General features: G+C 36.1%; 1 protein-coding gene across 4 annotated transcripts in view; it reads right to left on the bottom strand.

The window, feature by feature from the left end:
* The window catches only part of SMARCAD1 (SWI/SNF-related, matrix-associated actin-dependent regulator of chromatin, subfamily a, containing DEAD/H box 1), a 79,207-nt gene that overhangs the window by 43,380 nt on the left and 13,860 nt on the right, over positions 1-21,967 (bottom strand). For 3 of the 4 annotated variants that reach the window (XM_047855669.1, XM_047855670.1, XM_047855668.1), the window contains exons 3-6: positions 17,032-17,209; positions 10,538-10,709; positions 7,661-7,727; positions 2,517-2,620 (exon numbers count right to left, since the gene is read on the bottom strand). In XM_047855669.1, the coding sequence (XP_047711625.1) occupies positions 2,517-2,620; positions 7,661-7,727; positions 10,538-10,709; positions 17,032-17,209 (521 nt within the window). The remainder of the gene's footprint in view (positions 1-2,516; positions 2,621-7,660; positions 7,728-10,537; positions 10,710-17,031; positions 17,210-21,967) is intronic. The other variant, XM_047855671.1, reaches the window with a different exon arrangement.

Raw genomic sequence — 21,967 nt, forward strand, 5'->3', positions numbered from 1 at the left:
GAATGTTCGTCAAAGTGCATCTACTATAGAGGAAATTTTGAGTAATGAGGAAGACAACATGATCTATTTTGTGAACACCAATAACAACACAGCCACTTGAATGCTTGATCACTGGGTCTATAAACAAATGGCCATGGAAACAGGAATAGAGGCTGTGTATACAGATCAACAAGATGGTCCCACACCAAGATTTATCTGATTACTGTTACCAACAAATATTTAACCTGCAAGAGCACAGGCCAACTAGGAGTTCCGACAACAGCACCATTCTTTGGGAGAGTCAGTCAATTGTCTGGAGGCAAGTTGATTACACTGGACCCCTTTCATCATGGAAAGGACAGTGACAGAAATCTACTCTAAGATGCCTTTCCTATCTACCTGCTCTGGCAATACCAGTTGTGGGTTGAACTGTGTCCCTCCAAAATTCATGTGATAAATAACACCCTAGCACCTCAGAATGTGTTTATTTGGAGATAGGGTCTTTACTGACATAATGAAGTTAAAATTAGGGTGAACCCTATCTACCAACTGGTATCCTTACAAAAAAGGGGAAATTTACAGATAGACATGTCAACAAAGAACATGCAATGTGACAATGAAGGCAAGGATCTACAAGCCAAGGAACGGCAAAGTTCCAGCGTACCATCAGGAACAAAAAGAAATGGAAAGCCTTCAGAAGAAAATCAACCCTTCTGCCACACTAGCTTCCAGAACTGTGAGACAATACATTTCAGTTGGTTAAGCCACCCAGTTTGTGCTGCTGTGTTATGGAACCCATAAGCAACTAACATATACATAGATATATAGAAAACCTAACTGAGGGACGCCTGGGTAGCTCAGCTGGTTAAGTGTCTGACTTTGGTTCAGGTCATGATCTTGCAGTTCAAGAGTTCAAGCTCTGAGTTAGGCTCTATGCTGACAGCTCGGAGCCTGGAGCTCACTTCGGACTCTGTGTCTCCCTCTCTCTCTGTTCCTCCCCGGCTCATGCTCTGTCTCTTTCTCTCAAAAATAAACATTAAAAAAAAAAAACTTTTTTAAAAAAATAAATAAATAAACCTAATTCACACAGTACACTAATGATACCACAGTGTTCCTGACCAGGTCACTAAGAAAAGTGCATCAATGAATTTGTCTAGTGATTTCACCACATGCCTCAAAACCTACCACAGAACAGTGGTATCGCTTATAGAGCATGAACTTATAGAGAACGCCTAAGACCGATGTGTTGTTCAACAGGATGTACAAGCAAAGTAAATGCTCTGAATCACCAATTTGATGCTGTTTCCCCCATAACTGTTATATATAGATTTGTAAACTAAAATGTAGGCCTAGTCTCTTATACTATAGCTACTCTCCATACCTAAAACCCAATCACAGAATTTTTAACTTCCCATCAGTATTAGTTCACAAGAAAAGAATGCTTCCGTGGAGGGACATAACAATTATCCCATTAAATTAGGGTAGAGGTTGCTACCTTGCTACTTTGGGCTTCTTATACCATTAAGTCACAGGTAAAAAGATAAAATAAAACAAGTTACTATACTGGTCGGGGGTGACGGATTTTGATTACCAAAAAGAAACTGTGTTGTCTTGAATGCAGACAGGGAGGACTATGTCTGGTTTCACTGGGAGGCCTCAGTAGTTCTATTCTTAAAGCAAAAGTTAATGGAAAAATATAGAGTAACCCAATAAAAGCATAACCATAATTATTTTTAGATGAGCAGTTTTAAGTTATCAAAGAGGTCATCTGGAAGAATTATAATTAGTTGTCACACTGGAGAGGAGGAAATGGTGCTGGTTCAACCATATATTAAAAGTCTATTTTCAGAGTGCCTGGGAGGCTCAGTTGGTTAAGAGTCCAACTCTTGGTTTTGGCTCAGGTCATGATCACAGGGCTTGTGAGTTCAAGCACCATGTCAGGCTCTGCACTAACAGCAGAGCCTGCTTGGGATTCTCTCTCCCCCCCCCACCCCTGCCCCCACCCCTCCCCTGCTCACACTCTCTTTCTCTCACAAAATAAATATTTGGAAAAAAAAACACAACAGTATATTTCTCCCCAAAGTTACTTTATCATGCCACTAGAATATTAAAAAAAAAAAAAAATTTAACATTTATTCATTTTCAAGAGACAGAATGTGAGTGGGGGAGGGGCAGAGAGGGAGGGAGACACAGAATCTGAAACAGGCTCCAGGCTCCGAGCTGTTAGCACTGAGCCCAACGCGGGGCTTGAACTCAGACTGCGAGATCATGACCCAAGCTGAAGTCGGACCCAGTGAGCCATCCAGGCACCCCTAGAATATTTTTAATAATTAATTTTATAACTCAGAGATAAGCAATTAATACTGGATAAATTAAAAAGAAAGCAAAACAGTCCTAAATGAAATGCAAACCCAGTTTGATTTGGTTGTGAGAGAGAAGTCTAATTCATTTAGATGCATTTAGATCTGATATCCACAGATTCAACACATTCTGTGTCTAACAGCTGATTTTGATATTTCAATTCAAAGGTAACTTACGTGATCCAGTCTTTTCTTTTTTATAGACTGATCATCATTAAACTCATCTTCCTCATATGCCTCTGAAGAAGATGATAATTTTCTTTTCCTGGGTCCACCACCTTCTAAAACGGAGATGAACGATCAAAGTTTGCACAAGTATTGTAAGAACCATTAATGTAAAACAAAGGTAAAAAAGTTATTATAATGAACACGTGCAGATCGTTCTCTTGACATCAGGCCCAATGTTATTTCTTCTACATTTCATGTATACTCAATAAATGTCAACTGAATTAAAGGAAAAGTAAACAGAGACTCTTATCATGTTATTTGTAAACCATCACATTATTTAGTAACAACAAACATCGCTAAACTGAATGGTCATTCTACAGAGCAATACTGAAAGGAAAGGGTTCTCCTCAGTGACTGAGTGTTTAGCAGTGAAAAAAAGTTGAGCCCTATCTGTCTAGCTTATTGAATAGCATCACTGATACCAATAATAGTTTACTATGTACCAGGCTTTGCAAAGGGCTTTTATAAACTGTTGTTTCATTTATTTTCCACAATAAACTTACAAAGTAGGTAATAGTCTCATTTAATAAATGAGGAGGAAGTGAAACATGGATAGCTCAAGCGATTAATGCTCTTAACCTAGAAACGAAGAGTGTAACATAGAGACTATAACAGTGATAGAAAATTTACATATTCTGTCATAACTGAAAGAAAAACTCAAACTACATGATCTTAAAGAAGCTATATTACAGGGGTGCCTGGCTGGCTCAGTTGGTAGAACATGTAACTCTTGATCTCGGGGTTGTGAGTTCAAGCTCCACGTTGGGTGTAGAGATTACTTAAAAATAAAATCTTAAAAAAAAAAAAAGGAAGCTATATTACATATTTGTAGTTTGAAGACATTTATCTATTTCTTATATACTTTTACTTTCAGAGAGCCAATTCCTTAGACATACTGCTAACATGAAGGCATCTGTTACAGTTTACAAAAGTGCAGTATTAATTACACCAGTATCCTAATTATGCTGTCAGAAATAAAACTTGTAGAAGCACAATATTCAAACTAAATACAAACATGACAGCTTTTAAGGTTAAGTCTGAAAATTTTGTAATATGGTTATAACAAAAGAAGTAAATGTTACTAACATTTTAAAGTATAATTTCCATGTAAGTGGGAATGCTTAAATTTTTGTCTTCTAATTATATTTCATAGAGTAAATGTGCAGTCTGCAAAAACCAAGTAATTCCCAGCATCCACTTTGAAAAGGGATCATCACAATTATATTTGTTGGGGTAGGGTAGGGTAAGCACTGTTAGTCATATTCTAAGTCTGAAAAAAAAGCTTCAATGAAACCAGATGATTTACGCCAGGTCACCTAGATAGATTTCTTTCCTGAAAGAGTTAAGAGCTTTGTTTTGTCAATAAAGGATCCTTCAACCTTAAATATCTGCTTATACAGCTTTACTTTTTGTTAGTAGTATTATGACACCAAATATTTACATATAGTTAAAAAGGCTACAGGCAAAAAATTTGCAAATAAATGTGGGAGAAAATGCAAATATAAAATTTGAGTACAAAAATGTTACATAACAGTACACAACACTGTTATCTACATCTATATCTTCTCTGTAATTAAACACTTTATGTTTATCTATATGTTATGCTATGCTCACCCCAAGTGCAGCTACCATCTGTCACCATACAACACTATTATTGACTATATTCCCTGTGCTGTGGTGACATGTACTCGCTTGTGGTGAGTATAGAATATAGTTGTCGAATCACTTTGTTGTACACCCGAAACTAATGTAACACTGTGTGTTAACTATACTTCAATAAAAAAAGTTTTTGCATATATCTAAATAAAATGTTAATATTCTACACTAAATATCACTTTCAAATTGTGTTTCATAAGGTCTCATCTTTTATTGGGAGCACTCACCATCAATTTCAGAAAAAACAAAACAAAACAAAACAAAAAACAGTTAAAATTATTCCTTATACCCCACATGAAAAGAAATTTCATCTAAATTCAGTATTTAACAATAAAAAATAAAACATGAAACTATAAAAAAAGAACACATATTGGCAGTTTAACAGAAAAAAAATGAAAAGATGTTCAATTTTCTTAATAATTAAAAACAAGTAAAATTTAAAAATACCATTATTTTGTATCTGTTAATAAACAGTAAATAGACCCTAGCAGTCCATGGGCAAAAAGGCACTTTTAAACATTATGCATCGTTCTAGCCTTTCCAATCTAAGTAACACACTTCAGAATTCTAGATATGCCTATCTTTTAGTCCAACAATTCCTTCTCTAGGAATTTACTCCACAAACTGATGGAAATGTGTGCTCAAGTATACACACAAGAATTTTCCCAAACTGTCTAAATGCCCAAGATATTAAACAAATTAGAATATACCCATAAATGCCACTGTTATAAATTAGGTAGACTTTCTAAAAATAAACATGGAAAGATGTCTCTAATTAATGAAAAGCTTACAAAGCAACAAATATAATAGGATCACAATCACATTAAGAATGTTTTGCTTATTTTTATATAAACACAGAGAAGAAGAAACAGGTAGATATATTCTGGACAACATCAATAAATTCACATTTTTACTTTTTAAAATAGGATAAAAACTTTTGTAACCCAGTGTTCATAAATGAAAACTTTCAGAAAGCAATGCATAAAAGGTACCCTTACTGTTTAATATGAGAGCTATTACCTATAAGATTATAATTTATGCTAAAACCAACATCCTTTATCATGAGGCACAGAACTGTCCAAAATCTCTCACATGTGTTTAAAAAGGCCTTTTTGGGGGAAAACTGTCCTAATATATCCAAAACAGTTTCCTGTTGATACCGTAAATCGAAGGGCTATCTTCTGTTGGTGAGGCAAAGCTGCCATTCTATACACCTCAGAAGCGTAATGTACTAAAGATGAAGATGGCCGATACGACTGTCCGTTCCATTCTACAATGAAGCATGGAAGTTTACTTCAAAACCAAGAAGGCCCTGATTTATTCTTTCCTTATAACTTTCCTCTTGAAAATACTTTTTAAGAAAGAAAATATCAATGTATAGTGCAAGAATGAGAAGAAAAAAACTCAAAGGAAGTTCACATTTAATGAGGATTATACTTCATAAAGGCGAAGATTTTGTCCATTTTGTTTCCATACGTATCCTCAATGCCTAACACAGCATCTGGCATCTAGCAGTAGATGTGCAACAAATATCTGTTAAATTAATAAGTTGAATGATAAAAGTTGCTCAAGAGAAAAAAGATTAGACGCTATTATGGAATAAAATGTTTCTACAAATTTGGAAAGATTATGGACTACTGAGGTATTATAAGAACAAGAAAGAATATGTAAAATTTTCCAAACATTTTGCAACTCAAGAAATTGAGTTCATTGAGTCTACCATTTTTCAGGAATTTTTCCAGTAAGTGCTAGGGCTATGGTTAACGAGGGAGATATCAACCTTCTCCTGTATGTACCATTTTCTATCAGATGGCCGCTGGGAACAAACAACTGCTAACACTTACTATATACTTATGTGCCACACACTACAGTAAGAAATTTACGTTATCATTTCTTCACAACAACCTATGACACCGGTACTATTATTACACTATTTTGCTCATAAGGAAACAGAGACACAGAAGAGTTAGGCAACACCGCCCAAGGTCACACAGCTAGTAAGTGGAAGAAAAGGAAGAATCTTAACATTCTGCACAGGTAGCACCCACATAACACAATACTATTCCCTTACTCACATTGAAGAAAATGAAAGAATTAAAATATTTCATATGGAGGAAACAACTATCATCTTTGGAATGCACTCCAACAAAATCTACTTGCTGAAGAGGGATGACAGCCCCATGGGAACACACTATGCCATCTTCTATTTTTGCATATATATTTTAAAGTTTCACAAATATTAAAAATCCAAAAAGATCCACTTAGGGGAATGGGCACTTATTCACACAATGTTAATGAAAAAATAAATTAGCACAACCTTCAAGAAAGTAACATGGAAGTACATATTAAACTTTTAAATGTGTATATTCTTTGATTCAGCATCCCAGTTTGAAATTTAGCCTATAGAAATAATAACATAAATATTTCCTTATAAGACTATTTACTTTAGCACTATAATAAAATAATAAAAATATAAATGCTAATTAACAGAGAAATAATTAATAAACCAATCATACAGGCAGTTAGAGAAGAATGTTATGGGCCATATTTAAAAGATGGATAAATCTGATTGTTCTGACAAGTTATCCATGAAAAATTATCAAATTATTTTTTTTTAATGCAAACCGATACTATTATTACATTTCCTAGTTTAACGGACACACGCACGTGTACGTGTGTGTGTGTGTGTGTGTGTGTGTGTGTGTGTCGTACAGTAGTGGTGGGTACAAACGGGAAAAGCTGAAAATGATACAAAGCAAATTCAAGGGTGGTCAATGGGAGTGTGGGTTTGCCTTCATTACTTAAATGCTTTTTTGGTATTGGGATTATAGGTTATTTTTACTTGTTTGGTATACACAAGTTAGGGGGAAAAATACAGTATTTGCCAAAAGAATATTGGAGGTGCTTTTATATTGCAAGCTCCTTGAAATGCATTTATTTTTGTATCCCAAGCCTGGAACATAGCATAAATATTTACTAAATGAAGGAATGCTGATTACCAGCTAGGACTTTCCACAAGACATTATGTTCCTACTGACTCAGATTTGTAGACCTGTAAATAAAACCACAATGCAATTAGAAAGGACACTTAAGAAAGAAAGAAAATATACCTTCCAAAACTTCACTGTTACGAGATTTGATCTGTAGAAAACAAGCAAAATTACCAATGAAAACCTGCCCCCTCCCTAGGGGAAAAAAAAAAAAATCAACCTAGAAAATGTGGTTCCCAAATAGCTGTATGACCTCAGGTAAGTCACTTAACCTTCTTAAGCTTCAGTTTCTTTATTTAAAAAAACTGAAGCTATTAGTAACTCGTAAGGATCCTGTAAGAATTCATGAATGTGCCTGGTAAATTGTAGAGCAGTATTAAAAATGTGAAGATATTTATTACTATAAAGCTAATAAATACACATGGGTGGAAACTAAGCCAGGCATACCTGCATCACCAAACATCAGCAAGGCAGCAGCAATTGCTCCATCCATAGTGCTTGTTGATTCAATCAACTGACAGAACGAGAAAACATTGTTTGAAAAAGAACAGTTTAAGAAGTCTTTCACAAAAGTCTGTACAATGTAAGCATTTCTTAAAATGTTTTTGGATGTATTATCACTGTTGGTGAAATACATACAGTATATTCAAGCTTTCGTTATTTTTGTGTTTTAATTGCAAGGTTCTACGCTGAAGCCTTAAAAACTCCCTACTTATATGTCCAGGCAAAGAATGAGGGAGAGAAGAGGCAGTGAGGAAGAGGGACACTTGTAGACATCTGTATTATTCCTTTTTTGTTTATGAAAAAATAACCCACAATTCTGTAATCACTTTTTAAAACATCTAATACTTCTTAAGATGAGTGGGATGAAGCGTTCTTTTTGATTTTTCCTCTATTTCTGAATCGCCTGAATTTATTAAAGAACATAGTCCTATACTATTTATATAATTAATATCCTCAATATATAATTTTTATACTATTCTATAACACTTTGTATTTCATAAGGAATTAAACATCCTACATTTTCCTTTTGCTATAGTTTCCCTAATTTCCAATGAGTTACTTGTTTTAAAAAAATCTTGCATTTTGGTGTGGTAATTCAGATCTTTCTTACTTGTTTTATAATTATTGAATAAATGCTTTTATTTAAAAACTGGAAAAGATAAAACAAATGAAAAATCTTACATCTTTTAATAAGCTATTTTTATATTAAATAGTCTAAAATCAATTAAGAGCACTCTCTTCTACTGGTTTTCTTAATCTCGAATCCTTAAATATCCTATAAGCCCGACCCCCCCAATTATCAAAATAACCAAATCACATGCATATCAAGTTTAGGATTAAATTTATATTTTACAACTTCTTGAATTGCCTTATATGGGTGTAAGAGCCTCTGCAAAGCACTTTATAAATGTTATGTTAAATCTCTTGAAATGATGGGGATCAGCTGAAACAAGAGTACTTCAAGAGTGCTCTGCTTTGGAGTAATATGCTAAACTCCCTAAATTTCAAATATTCATGCAATGAAACATGAACACAATTCTGTGTATCAATCCTATTCTCCCTCTGTAATTATAAAATTAGAGATAAATATTCTTACAGAAGAAAAATACCCTTAAACTACATGAACAATTAGCAATCAGGCTAAGAAATATTTTTAAATTGAGATTTGTTCCTTTGAATATTTAATACTCCATCACGTATATTCTGTTAGAAGCTCTTTCCAACATTGTAAGTAGCCTCTGTAGCTACTACTCATTACATGCATTGTCTTCTTATTCCAAGAAAAAAAAAAAAAAAATCACATCAGGAGGAAAATAACACCCCAAAGTGCAAACTCATGATACCACTAAAGTTTCATTTAGCTAACAGTAAGAGGGTATCAAAATGACTTAGGGAAAAAAAGATTCATGTTAAAAGTAACAGAGAACGGTAATAATTTATTCTATAGTTTAAAGTAGGAGGCTCAGGACCACCTTCAGTTCAGACACATTGTTTGGCCTGAACAGTATTGTTATGTTTTTATTTAAATTTGTTACCATAAGAAGTTAACAAATTTACTGATAGAACACGGATGAATCCCAAACCCTTATGCTAAATAAAAGATGCCAGTGGCAAAAGATCACATATTATATAATCCCATTTATATAAGATGTGAAGAATATGCAAACCTAAAGACAGAGATTATTGGTTGCCTAGAGCTGGAGGAGGAAAGTGGGGAGTGATTGTTAAGGACTACAGAGTTTCTTTTTAGAAATATAAATGTTCTAAAATTAGATTACAGTGACAATTGCACAACTTTGCAGGTACACTAAAAACCACTAAATGACACACTTTAAATAGGTGTTCTTTATGACACTTAAACTATATCCCAAGAATGCTATTAAATTGATCAACAATAAAAAAAAATCCAGCATTTTGACTTTATTTGGAAAATCTGAATACCTGATAAAAAATGGGCTATCACTGATATCACACAGCCATATCACGGTGGTGCTAGAGAGTACCTACCCGTTTGAGAAAGAGCGAATACTCTATAATATGCTGGTGTCTATCACTTCAAAGTTACCTGCCTAGCCCATACAGATATGGAAACTCCTGAGGTTCAGACTGGAGACAGTGGTGATGACAGATAAAAAGGTGAAAAACATATAAACTTGCAATTAAATGATCCCCTTACGGTCATTTAACTAATAAGTGACAGAGCTAGGAATAAACGCTTTACTAGTAATCTTCCGAGATTTATTCTCTACCTGAAATTTAATTGATAATCAATTTTTATGTGCCCTTGTAACGAGCTGCCTATTATAATCCAAATATAGCCACATATTTTGTTTCTACATGGGTCAATGTTTCTCAGCAAGGGTGCTATTGGTGAGATAATTCTTTTGTTATGTAGGATCATCCTGCATACAGAGGGTGTTTAGTGTTCCTGGCCCCATGGCACTAAATGTCAATAGCCAACCCTTTGTCATTATGATGACCAAAAAAAAAGCCTGCTGTCATTTCTGATAGTTTCTAGTGGGAGATGGGGAAGTCTCTACTTTAGAACCATTTAAACTCAAAACAAAATTTCACAAGCTATGTTAGCTATTAAGGGAAACACAACTTATTGTATCATTTATAGGTGAATAACCTTACCTATTTAAAAAGTTAAGACTCCCAACAAGAAAATCTCTGGCATTTACTTCTATTATTACATAAAATAAAAATTAATTATCTCAAACATATCTTAAAAAAAGACTATCCTCTAAATACAGTACTAGATACAAGAGAAATACATTATTATAGCTATAATAACAAATTACTATAAAATGGTATAACCTTAAGTAAGTCACTGTCACTTCTTTGTGGGAAAAGTTCCTTCAAGGTCTGAAGTTTAGCATCTTTAAGGTCTTCCAATTCCGAAAAGTCTTCCATTTCTGAAATATCATCATTATGTCTACCTGCCATGGTAGGAAGGCTCTGGGACTCTTCATCTTCAGATGGCTCAGAACTAAAAATATTTTCAGAGGAAAAAAACAATATTTTAATGGATTATTGTTATTTTATTACAATCATATACATATATATGTAATACAGTTCTTTTCAATCAGAATGCAATCTATCCCTGTCAAAGATTAAAAGAAATTTTTCCATTTCAGTATGGTTATACTGTATATATAAACCTACATTCCCAGAGTCAGCATACTTCGTAAAGATCTTCATATTATCTGGGCTGGGATGGAAAAGAACAATAAGATACCTGGTATTTATTTTAAGATACACAAACATGTATTACATATCCACTTTCTCTTTCCTATTCTTTTTTCACCTATACTCTATTATCAGACCAGCATTGTCAAGTTGTTCTTGAGAAATTATAAAGCGTACACTAACACAAAGATAAACGAACTTTCATGGCCTACCTAGGTGATCAGAATCTAAGTATTAAAATCATAATGGTCCCATTCAGTACCAGAATCTCTGCCAACAAAACATGTCTTCAGACAAGGAGCATTTATTCCATGTGAGGTTTTATTTTATAACAACTAACTTTAATCTCATTCCATCTTAATTTATATGTTTATCCTATACAAAAGACATTTGGGGCCAAATTTTACTCATCCATCTCCCAAACTAACAAAAATCTCATTTTGAAATGCTGGTTTTCTACCATGATGGCCATTCTGGAGATCTGAAGGTAGAAGTATATCAAGTGGATAAAGGTTATAAAGATCAGAGAAAGGAAGGTGGGAATTTAGTTATGAACATTCCTAGTGTCAGAGAATACATGACTTTGCTACGCAGCTAATTCTGTACTTGGAAACATATCCAGAATCTGTGTTTTAGTAACTTCACTGTTACCTACTCCTATTAGTTCAGTTGTCCTGGTCAGGACACTAGTTTTTCCTGAGAGTCCCCCAAAACATTTAAAGGCAGATCCCCAAGGACCAGGAATATATACTTTAACAAGCTTCTAGGCAGACATCTTGATCCTGCTCTGAGAAAATGCTCTGAGAAAAGTAACTAGGTAAAATAAATCACTTCCTTTGTAACTAATGCCTGTCCTTCAATATTTGAAGGTGATTACATGGCTCTCCCTTTCCATGACACCCACACCTCTCATTCTGAATGTACTAAACTTTGAATTCTCATTCTGCCTTACTACAGTCACATTTCCCGATTCTGCCACCTAGTTCAGTGAGAAAATTCAGGTTGTAATCTTCTCACAATTTCTGCCCTGGATAACCACTTTCAAAGGTTCATATTCTGCCAGCCATTACCTTCACCTAATGATTGGATTCACCACTATTTGGTGAGACAAACTCATGTACCTTTTGACGTAGTATTTATGTTGCCTACAAATCTTAACATGCCTTGGATTTAACATCCAGTTCACAGGAAATAAAAGCAAGAGAGGAATACATTCAATACCATCATGAGGAAACAATCAGAAAAATCTGTTTTCTCTAAGAAAAGCCTATTCTTCACTAAGTTAAAATCATTTAAAAAGAGGGAAGAGGACTGTTCAAGAACAAAAGAAAAGTCAGGAGTTTTAACATTCGAATGCAGTGGATTCTCCTTGTTTGGATCCTGGTTTGAAAAAGTAGCTATAAAATACATGAATATAAACTGGGAATTAGAAAATACTGGAGAATTTTTCACTGATAGCAGTACTGGATTTTCAGGAGGAGGAAGATGTATCACCAAGTATTAGTAAGGGTAGAAATGTTGGGATGTCCATAATTTAAAAAACTCTAGGTCAGTAATAATACATGAAACAATGAAACGAACAAGGAAAAATGTTAACAAATGTTAAGTCTAGGTGGTAAGTATATGGGTGTTCACTGTCCATTATTTTATTTTCTTATATGCCTAAAAGATTTAAAACTAAAGGAAAAAAATCTACAAAAACAAGAGTTTGTGTCCTTTTATCTGGTCTCAGATCAAGTTCTTCCCTTCTGCTGAAGATAAAGTCCCCTCTCAGTGCTAAGGGATTCTAGCCCTTTCTACTTCCTACAGTACCTTGTTTCAACTATCTACTGTCTTCTTTCCTCAATCTCTCTCTCTAAGCTCTTCCTCCCAAGCCTACAATGGGCTCAAGACTGAATTAATGAATTCAATGTACCAAGAGTTCTAGAACTGTGGACACAGCACTGAAATAAGCAAATTCTCAGGGTGCCCGGATGGCTATCAGTTAAGCATCCGACTTCAGCTCAGGTCATGATCTCACGGTTCGTGGGATCGAGCCCTGTATCGGGCTCTGTGCTGACAGCCCAGAGCCTGGAGCTTGCTTCCAATTCTGTGTCTCTTTCTCTTTCTCTCTCTGCTCCTCCCCGACTCATATGTGCGCACACTCTCGCTCTCTCTCAAAAATAAATTAAAAAAAAAAAAAAAAAGTAAGAAATAAGCAAATTCTCCTTTCCTCCACAAATTTTATAAAACTGATTTTCTACTTGCTCATTTCCTATATAGTTCTCATCTCAATGTTTTACTACCTTCTGCCCCACCATTTCTTTTTTTATTAAAAAAAAAATTTTTTTTTAGGCTTTATTTATTTTTGAGAGTGAGAGAGAGCGAGAGAAAGCAAGCAAGCATGAGTGGGGGAGGAGCAGAGAGAGAGGGAGACACGGAATCTGAAGCAGGCTCCGGGCTCTGAGCTGTCAGCACAGAGCCCAACGCAGGGCTTGAACCCACAAACTGTGAGATCATGACCTGAGCCAAAGTCGGACGCCTAACAGACTGAGCCACCCAGATGCACCTGCCCCACCATTTCAATGAAATTGTTCTTATGAGGGCAATAATATCCTCTAAAATGTCAAATGTAATAAAAATCTTTCATTGGTTATCTATTCCTCTGTAGTCTCATCCACTGTTGACACATCTCTTTGAAAATCTAGCCCCATACCCATGGGTTCTGGAACATTAGTACTTGTGATTTTCCTTTACCTCTCCACTTATCCTTAATCTCTAAAGAAGGCTTTTCTTTTTTTTTTTTATTTTTTTTTTAATGTTTATTTATTTTTGAGACAGAGAGAGAGACAGAGCATGAACGGGGGAGGAGCAGAGAGAGAGGGAGACACAGAATCGGAAGCAGGCTCCAGGCTCTGAGCCATCAGCCCAGAGCCCGACGCGGGGCTCGAACTCATGGACGGCGAGATCGCAAGATCGTGACCTGAGCTGAAGTCGGACGCCCAACCGACTGAGCCACCCAGGCGCCCCTAAAGAAGGCTTTTCTTTAGCCTTGACACATAGAAAACATTAAATAAGTCATCCAAGTACTCTGATCATATGCCTTCAATCTAAAGACAAAATAAAACTTGTAAACAAATTCTGAACTCTACTTAATAGGCTTACAATGGTCAAGTGGTAGGATTACAGCAATTCTTAAACTATCTTATGTATACTGGATAATTGAACCAATTAAGAAATAAACTGCTATTGTAAGAAGGCAGAGTTCTCATACTCACAAAAGGAAATATAGAAGGAGGCAAGGAAGAGGCTTATAATGGTAGAGTAGAATTAAAGGAATCATTAAGGGCGCCTGGGTGGCTCAGTCGGTTAAGCATCCAACTCTTGATTTCGGCTCAGGTCATGACCTCATGGTTCATGACTTCAAGCCCCACATCAGGCTCTGCACTGTTTGGGATTCTCTCCCTCTCTCTCCTCTCAAAATAAATAAATAAACTTAAAAAAAAAGTCTGATTAAAAACCTGATTGAAAAACACACATTCTATTAGAATACCAAATAATGAAAGTAAAAAATCTGAAATGCTAGTTAAAATAACCAGCAATATACAACCATCAGTATAATAACTGATTCAGGTTAGAATCATCAATAAATACTGTAACTACTAAGTGAAGGTCTGCTAAGGAATAAGATCATTAGCTAATCTCAAAGGATCTGCCCATAGATTAATCACTGTAAAGGGGAAAATGGTAACTTTAGAGGTGAAACCTGGCAGGGTTCTGAGTGATCCAAGTATACTTCCCCAATAAAGAGACAAATCACTATCACTGTGCCTTGAAACATGACACACTGAGGCCACAAAATCATTTATGTAGCGTTCCTGCCACTTAACCTAAATTTAATCATGAAGAAAATCAGGTTAAGTAGAAACTGAGAAACATCCTTAAAAAAAAATGGCCTCTTACTTTCAAAGGCCAGAAACATGAGAAACAAACAAACAAAAAGGTTGAGAAACTGTTTCAGATTCAATGAGACTAAAGAGGTATGATACTAGGTAAAAAAATTCAACATGACACTGAGGGAAAAATTACTATAAAGTACTATTTAAAATATGGTCCAAGGATTGACCGCTAGTTCTTAAACTCACACTTTGTTATATCCATCAATGACAGGATAAGAAATTTATACGAGAAGGTAAAACAAGTAACATTACTAAGGATATTGCTTAATCCAGCTGATTTTTCCTTATACAACCTCCTGGCAAAGGAACTGTACAGTGATTTACATTCCAGGGCACATTCTTTATTTACAAACCAGGACTTTGGAATACCGCTACTATAAAGGACATTTACCTGGGATTAACAGGTAAAATTTAAATATACACTGTACATTAGATAACTATACTGTGCCAATGTTAACTGGTATTTCTGCATTTGAAATTCTACTTTTGTAATTTAAGAGAATAACCTGGTACATGTGAATCTAATACATTTAACCACGCAGGATCTTCACTATTTTTCTTCACTATTTTTTATTTCAGAGTGAATTTCAGGAGAAAGGCATACTCATCATAGCTTACAATAAATTCATTTTAAGAGGAAATTCTCATCTTCTCATCAGCCATAGGCAGTACCGATCTCTCGCTCCTTGCAACATTTTCTTCACTTAGCTTCTGATCACACAATCTTTTGACCTTTCTCTTACCTCAACAACTATTCCTTCTTAGAACCTCTCCAGATTTCTTCCCATTTCTCTGTTCCTAAAATCCCAAGTTCCCCTGACCTGAGTCCTTCAACCAAGAGATCTTCTTTTTTCCAGCTATATTAGTGTCCCCTGGTGATTTCATTTTATCATATGACTTTAAATATCAGATCTATATTCTCACAATTCCTAAATTTAGATGCTACCCAGATCTCCCCCCAGAACTCAAATGTCACAAATCCAATTGCCTACTTAACATCTCCTGCCTAGATGTCTAAGAGTCTTCTTGCCTTCAAAAGGAGCTCCCCCTATCACACTCAAAACTGTCTTCCGTATCTCAGCTATTAGTAACAGTCCTTCCAGTTGCTTAGGCCAATCTCAGGGTCATGTTTGCCTCCCTTTTCCCACCCAATATCAACAATAAAACCTCTCTGCTCTACCTTCAAAGTATATGTAGAATCTAACCCCTTCTAATCATCCCCACAAGTAGTAGCCCAGGCTAAGTGTCCATCATTTCTTGCCTGGGTTATAACAGTATCCATACTTCTACACTGCTCCCCTACAGCCTCAAAGACCTTTTTAAACAAGTGAGTGAGATAATTTTACGCCTCTTATCACTACACTCCATTAGCTTCCTACCTCATTCAAAATAAAAGCTAAATAGCCTATGGGCTTAATACCATTAAATCCCTCTTCTACCCTGCTGCTTACCTTGTGACATTATGTCTTTCACTCTCTATCATTTGTTTCCTTAGAAACATCGGGCATAATACCACTTCAGGGTCACTGAACAAGTTACTTTCAATGACCAGAATACTCCTCCCTTCCTTCCACCTTCATATCCAGATAGTTCACACTTTCTTACCCCCTTCAGGTCTTTACTCAAGCATTATCTTCTCAATAAAGCTTTTTTCCAACTGTGTTCTTTAGAAACCACACTCCTATCCCTGACCCTGAGCTCCATTATTTTCCTTCCCTTTTGGCCATAATATTATTTGGCATACTATATTGTTTGTTTGTTTATTGTCTTTCTACCTGACTATAATATAAGCTCCGTGCTACTCCACAGGATGTGCCCAAAAATGTTAAAATGATTTGACTCTGAGACTCAAGAACAGATCATAAAGCAGTTACAGATGATCAAAGGTACATGTTAAAATAATTTCCCTATCTATGGAGGGCTAAAAAAAGTTATTTCCTCTCACTAACCTTTTTACTGAAAATGACTGTTATCCAGAAGCATACGCTGTGTGTGCATGCCCATACACATACACGGTACCTCTCTATAGCTCTAAGTCAGGGAAAAATAACAAAGATGCAATAGGGAAAAGGCAAAAAAAATGAAGAAAAGAGAGAAGTCACCAAGGTAATTTTCAAATTAAACAATTTTTTCTTGAAAATCCTCTTACATAGACAAATATAACCAATCTATTGAGCTGCTTACACTATAATCACTGTGTCTTTGTTGAACTTTCTCTCTTGGACTGTACTGGAACAATTTGGAGACACGGCATCTTCACTATCAGAAGACAGATCAATATACTGTATTCCCCTTTGATTCTTGAAATAGGATATACCAGCTTTTCTTTCATTTTCTGTAGCTTCTGGAACACTAGAATCTTCTGTAAAGAAAAAAAGGAGAAAAGCATTTTGAGCAACTTGAAAATAAATGTGTTTTTGGTAATTATAATCATGTGCTAAAAGTCTCTAACTCTGTTCACAGTTTCCATTCCAAAGCCAAAAATTCCTACCAGTTTTTATTTTTATTATTTTTTTAATGTTTCACTTATTTTGTTTTGAAAGGGAGAGAAAAAGCATGAGCAGGGAGAGGCAGAGACAGCGAGAGAGAAAGGGAGAAAGGGAATCCCCAAGTAAGCTCCGTGCTGTCAGTGCAGAGTCCGATGCAGGGCTCGTTCTCAGGAACTGAACCCTGAGGTCATGACCTGAGCTGAAATCAAGAGTCAGACGTTCAACCAACTGGGCCACCCATGGGTCCCCCTACGAGTTTTTAAAGAAAAAATTAATAATCAACCAGGGCTGATGTTAAATGATTTCCCATTTCACAGGTTAATTTACTTTCAAGGCCCTAGTAAAAACTGCAAAAGAGAGGTTTGTGCTTTATAGTCTCATCTTTTTCTCTCTGTGCTTTTATTTCCTACTATCCAGTTTTCGCCTAAATGACCACAGACGCTACAGCCTAAAAGACTTGGATTTCAATGTAATCAATCACTCCAAACCTCAGTGTCCTCACCTGTAGAGATGCTAATAATCACAGGGTTAATGTGAATATAAAATCAGAAAATATATTGGGGCACCTGGGTGGCGCAGTCGGTTAAGCGTCCGACTTCAGCCAGGTCACGATCTCGCGGCCCGTGAGTTCGAGCCCCGCGTCGGGCTCTGGGCTGATGGCTCAGAGCCTGGAGCCTGTTTCCGATTCTGTGTCTCCCTCTCTCTCTGCCCCTCCCCCGTTCATGCTCTGTCTCTCTCTGTCCCAAAAATAAATAAATGTTGAAAAAAAAAAAAATCAGAAAATATATATTCAGCATTTAGTTTTGTCATTGGCATATAGCTTGTATTCAATAAACATTACCTCTTACACAAATGTTGGTTGAATTATGGCCCCTCCAAAATTCTTAAGTTTAAGTTGCAAACCCCAATACCTCAGAATGTAACATATTTGGAGATAGGGTCTTCAGAGAGATTAAATTAAAACAAGGCTGTCTGGGTGGGCATCCTAATTCAGTATGACTGATATCTTACAAGAAGAGACAGACACAAAAAATGTATACATGAAGGGAAGGCCATGTGGGAACACAGTGCGAAGGTGGCCATTTGCAAGCCATGGCAAAAGTCCTCAAAAGAAACCAAACCCGCCAACGACCTTGATCCTGGGCTTACAGCCCCCAGATGTGTAACAAGATGAATGTGTGTTGGTTAAGCCACCTAATATGGTAATTTGTTATGGCACTTGTCACAAGCTAAAAAAAAGCTGGCATCCTTACAAATAGGTGAGTAAAATATTTTACCAAGGTCTTTCCCCTTCAATATTTGAGTTCCAAAATTATTCTCTCTACTCTCAGCAAAACCACGATTCTCCCTTACATATTTGAGAAGGAAAAGATCAGATTTAAGAAATTCATATTAAAGTAGTTAGTGTCTTGGTCTAGTGAATAGATTTTACAAAGCAATGGCCAGATGAATTTTTAGCTCAAAGGTATCAATTTAAAAAACAATCACTGCCATTAACTACTTTCTAGGTCAGTATCAAGTCCTCAAGTGATGCATAAACATTTTTAATCATCACAGTAATCTTGAGGGCCCATACTATATCACCATTTTACAGATAAAGTAAGTATAGAGAAAACAATTTGTCAAAAGTCATAAAAGATAAGGAGCAAATCTGAAATCCATGCCTAAAGGTCCAAATCCTTGTACTCTTAATACTCAGGCCATCCCCAATACCTGTCACAAAATGGTAGTAATCATTGTAATGAAGCTCATAAGCCATATTTGTAAGTAACATTAACCAAGGCCTACATGACTACTATTCACCTGTAGGGCACTAAAACAAATTTCTTTTACGTAGCACAATGAAGTCTTATCAACACTACTGATAAACGAGTTACGTTGTTTCCAAAACAACAATTTTACAAATGTTGAGTGAAGAACCTGGATGAAGAACTCTGCACTGGAACAAATTACAGCTACATTAACTGCCATAAACATGAAGACACTTACAAATTCTGATAATTATGTTAATAGTGATTATAGCCCAACTCCTATAGAATAAGTATAAGCATCCTATGGACTCTGTTTTTACAAAGTGTTCCTGATATATTACAAATCATACATAAAATTAAAAACTAGATGTCTACTGTATCAAAAATTTGACCTAAAGCTAAATATATTAAACAGTGCTTTCTTTTTTTTTTTTTTAATTTTTTTTTTTAACTTTAATTTTATTTTTGAGACAGAGAGAGACAGAGCATGAACGGGGGAGGGTCAGAGAGAGGGAGACACAGAATCTGAAACAGGCTCCAGGCTCTGAGCTGTCAGCACAGAGCCCGAGGCGGGGCTCGAACCCACGGACCGCGAGATCATGACCTGAGCCGAAGTCGGCTGCTTAACCGACTGAGCCACCCAGGTGCCCAAACAGTGCTGTCTTTCAAAAGGCTAAGGCGGGGCGCCTGGGTGGCGCAGTCGGTTAAGCTTCCGACTTCAGCCAGGTCACGATCTCGCGGTCCGTGAGTTCGAGCCCCGCGTCAGGCTCTGGGCTGATGGCTCAGAGCCTGGAGCCTGTTTCCGATTCTGTGTCTCCCTCTCTCTCTGCCCCTCTCCCGTTCATGCTCTGTCTCTCTGTCCCAAAAATAAATAAACGTTGAAAAAAAAAAAAAAAAAAAGGCTAAGGCAAAATGATTTGGAATGTCTGTTTTTCAGTCTCTTTATTCAATATGAATAATAATCTTTTCAAAATTAGCTACTTAAATGCCTAAATGCCCGAGGGGGCAGGGCTAAACAAATCTATTCATGAGTATTAGGAGAACTAGAGTTTCTTGAACTTGATTACATATTCATCTTTGGTTTTCTCCCCTTATTTTACATATATTATAATACAAAATATACATGAAGATGTATCAATTTTTAAAACTAATGCTTGGGGGTGCCTGGGTGGCTCCGTTGGTTAAGCATCCCACTCTTGACTGCGCCTCAGGTCACAATCTCACAGTTGTGGGATCAAGTCCTGTGTCGGGCTCCCCATTTGGCATGGAGGCAACTTGGGATTCTTTTTCTCCTGTCTCCCCCTCTCTCTGCACCTCCCCTGCTCGAGCCCGGTATGCATTCTCTCTCTCAAAATAAATAAACATTAAAAAAACAAATAAAACTAATGCTTAATATGCTTACTGATGCTTAACAAGAAAAAAAAATAAAGAAATTTGGCTTACTCTCTATCACATATGCAATCACTTAGAGCTCTCAGTGGTTATGTAACATATATCATAAAAATATGCACATTATACTCTATGTATACAACATACATTGTGTAGGATATGTTATACATATACATATACCTATATATAAAAATATACATTAAACATGTACACTGCTTTGAACCAAGTGGCATGCCCACAGCCCAAATAGTAAGTGACTAACAGAAGAGGTAGTCTGAGGGGCGTCTGGGTGGCTCAGTCAGTTGGGCGTCCGACCTCAGTTCAGGTCATAATCTTGCGCATGGGTTTGAGCCTGTGTCAGGCTTTGTGCTCATGGCTCAAAGCCTGCAGCCTCCTTTGGATTCTGTGTCTCTTTCTCTCTCTGCCCCTTCCCTGCTCACGTTCTGTCTCTTTCTCTCTCTCTCTCAAAATAAATAAACATTAAAAAAAAAAAAACTAAAAAACAAAAACAAAAAAAGAAGAGGTAGTTTGATAATATAGAGGATAAGGGAAGGTTACAATACAACAGCATTTCTCAAACTGCAGAACCCCTTTTGCACTCTTAAAAACTGAGGACCCGAAAGAACTCTTGCTTATGCTGGTTACATCTAAGATACTACCGTATTGGAAAGCGGAAACTGAGAAACTTTACTTATTAAACTGTTTACATAATAACAAATATTATTATGAAAACTATATCCCCTCATGCCACTCGGCTCCCCCAAATTTACTAAGAATGCCACTGTTTTACATTTGTAAAAATCTTTGGTTTAACATAAGACAGATTCTATCTGCTTCTGCAATTCATCTATTGTAGTATACTGTTTTTATTTAGGTTTATGAAGAAAATCATGCCTCACAGTTATAGAGTTAGGAAGGGTATTTTCATAGCCTTTTTACAATACTGTGGATATTCCCTGATACTAAACCCGAATTTGACAAGTGGAAGTTTTTTAAAGGCCAGTTGCAATGTGGAATCTGAAACTATATGAATAAACTTCTGCATCTTATTACATTAAAACCCACTGGTCTATCTTGCACTTTAATGTGTTATTTTGTAACACTGTGCTGTGCATTGTAACACTGTGCATTGTAACACCAATGCATTGGTGATTTGAAAAATACAGGTTCACTTGCTGATTATTGTAGATCTTCCAAATGTTGACACATCTCATATTTTATCAAAAAATTAAATTCATTAATGTCACCATTGATCTTCAAGTATCTGGAGACTGTCAAACTCACAGTTGTGGATATGCTAGTTTTCCAAAATCCAAACTTTCCTTTGAAAACTGGAATTTTATTTAAAAAAAATTTTTTTTCAACGTTTATTTATTTTTGGGACAGAGAGAGACAGAGCATGAACGGGAGAGGGGCAGAGAGAGAGGGAGACACAGAATCGGAAACAGGCTCCAGGCTCTGAGCCATCAGCCCAGAGCCTGACGCGGGGCT

The sequence above is a fragment of the Prionailurus viverrinus genome, chromosome B1 (genome assembly GCF_022837055.1).
Source record: "Prionailurus viverrinus isolate Anna chromosome B1, UM_Priviv_1.0, whole genome shotgun sequence".
Classification (NCBI taxonomy): domain Eukaryota; kingdom Metazoa; phylum Chordata; class Mammalia; order Carnivora; family Felidae; genus Prionailurus; species Prionailurus viverrinus.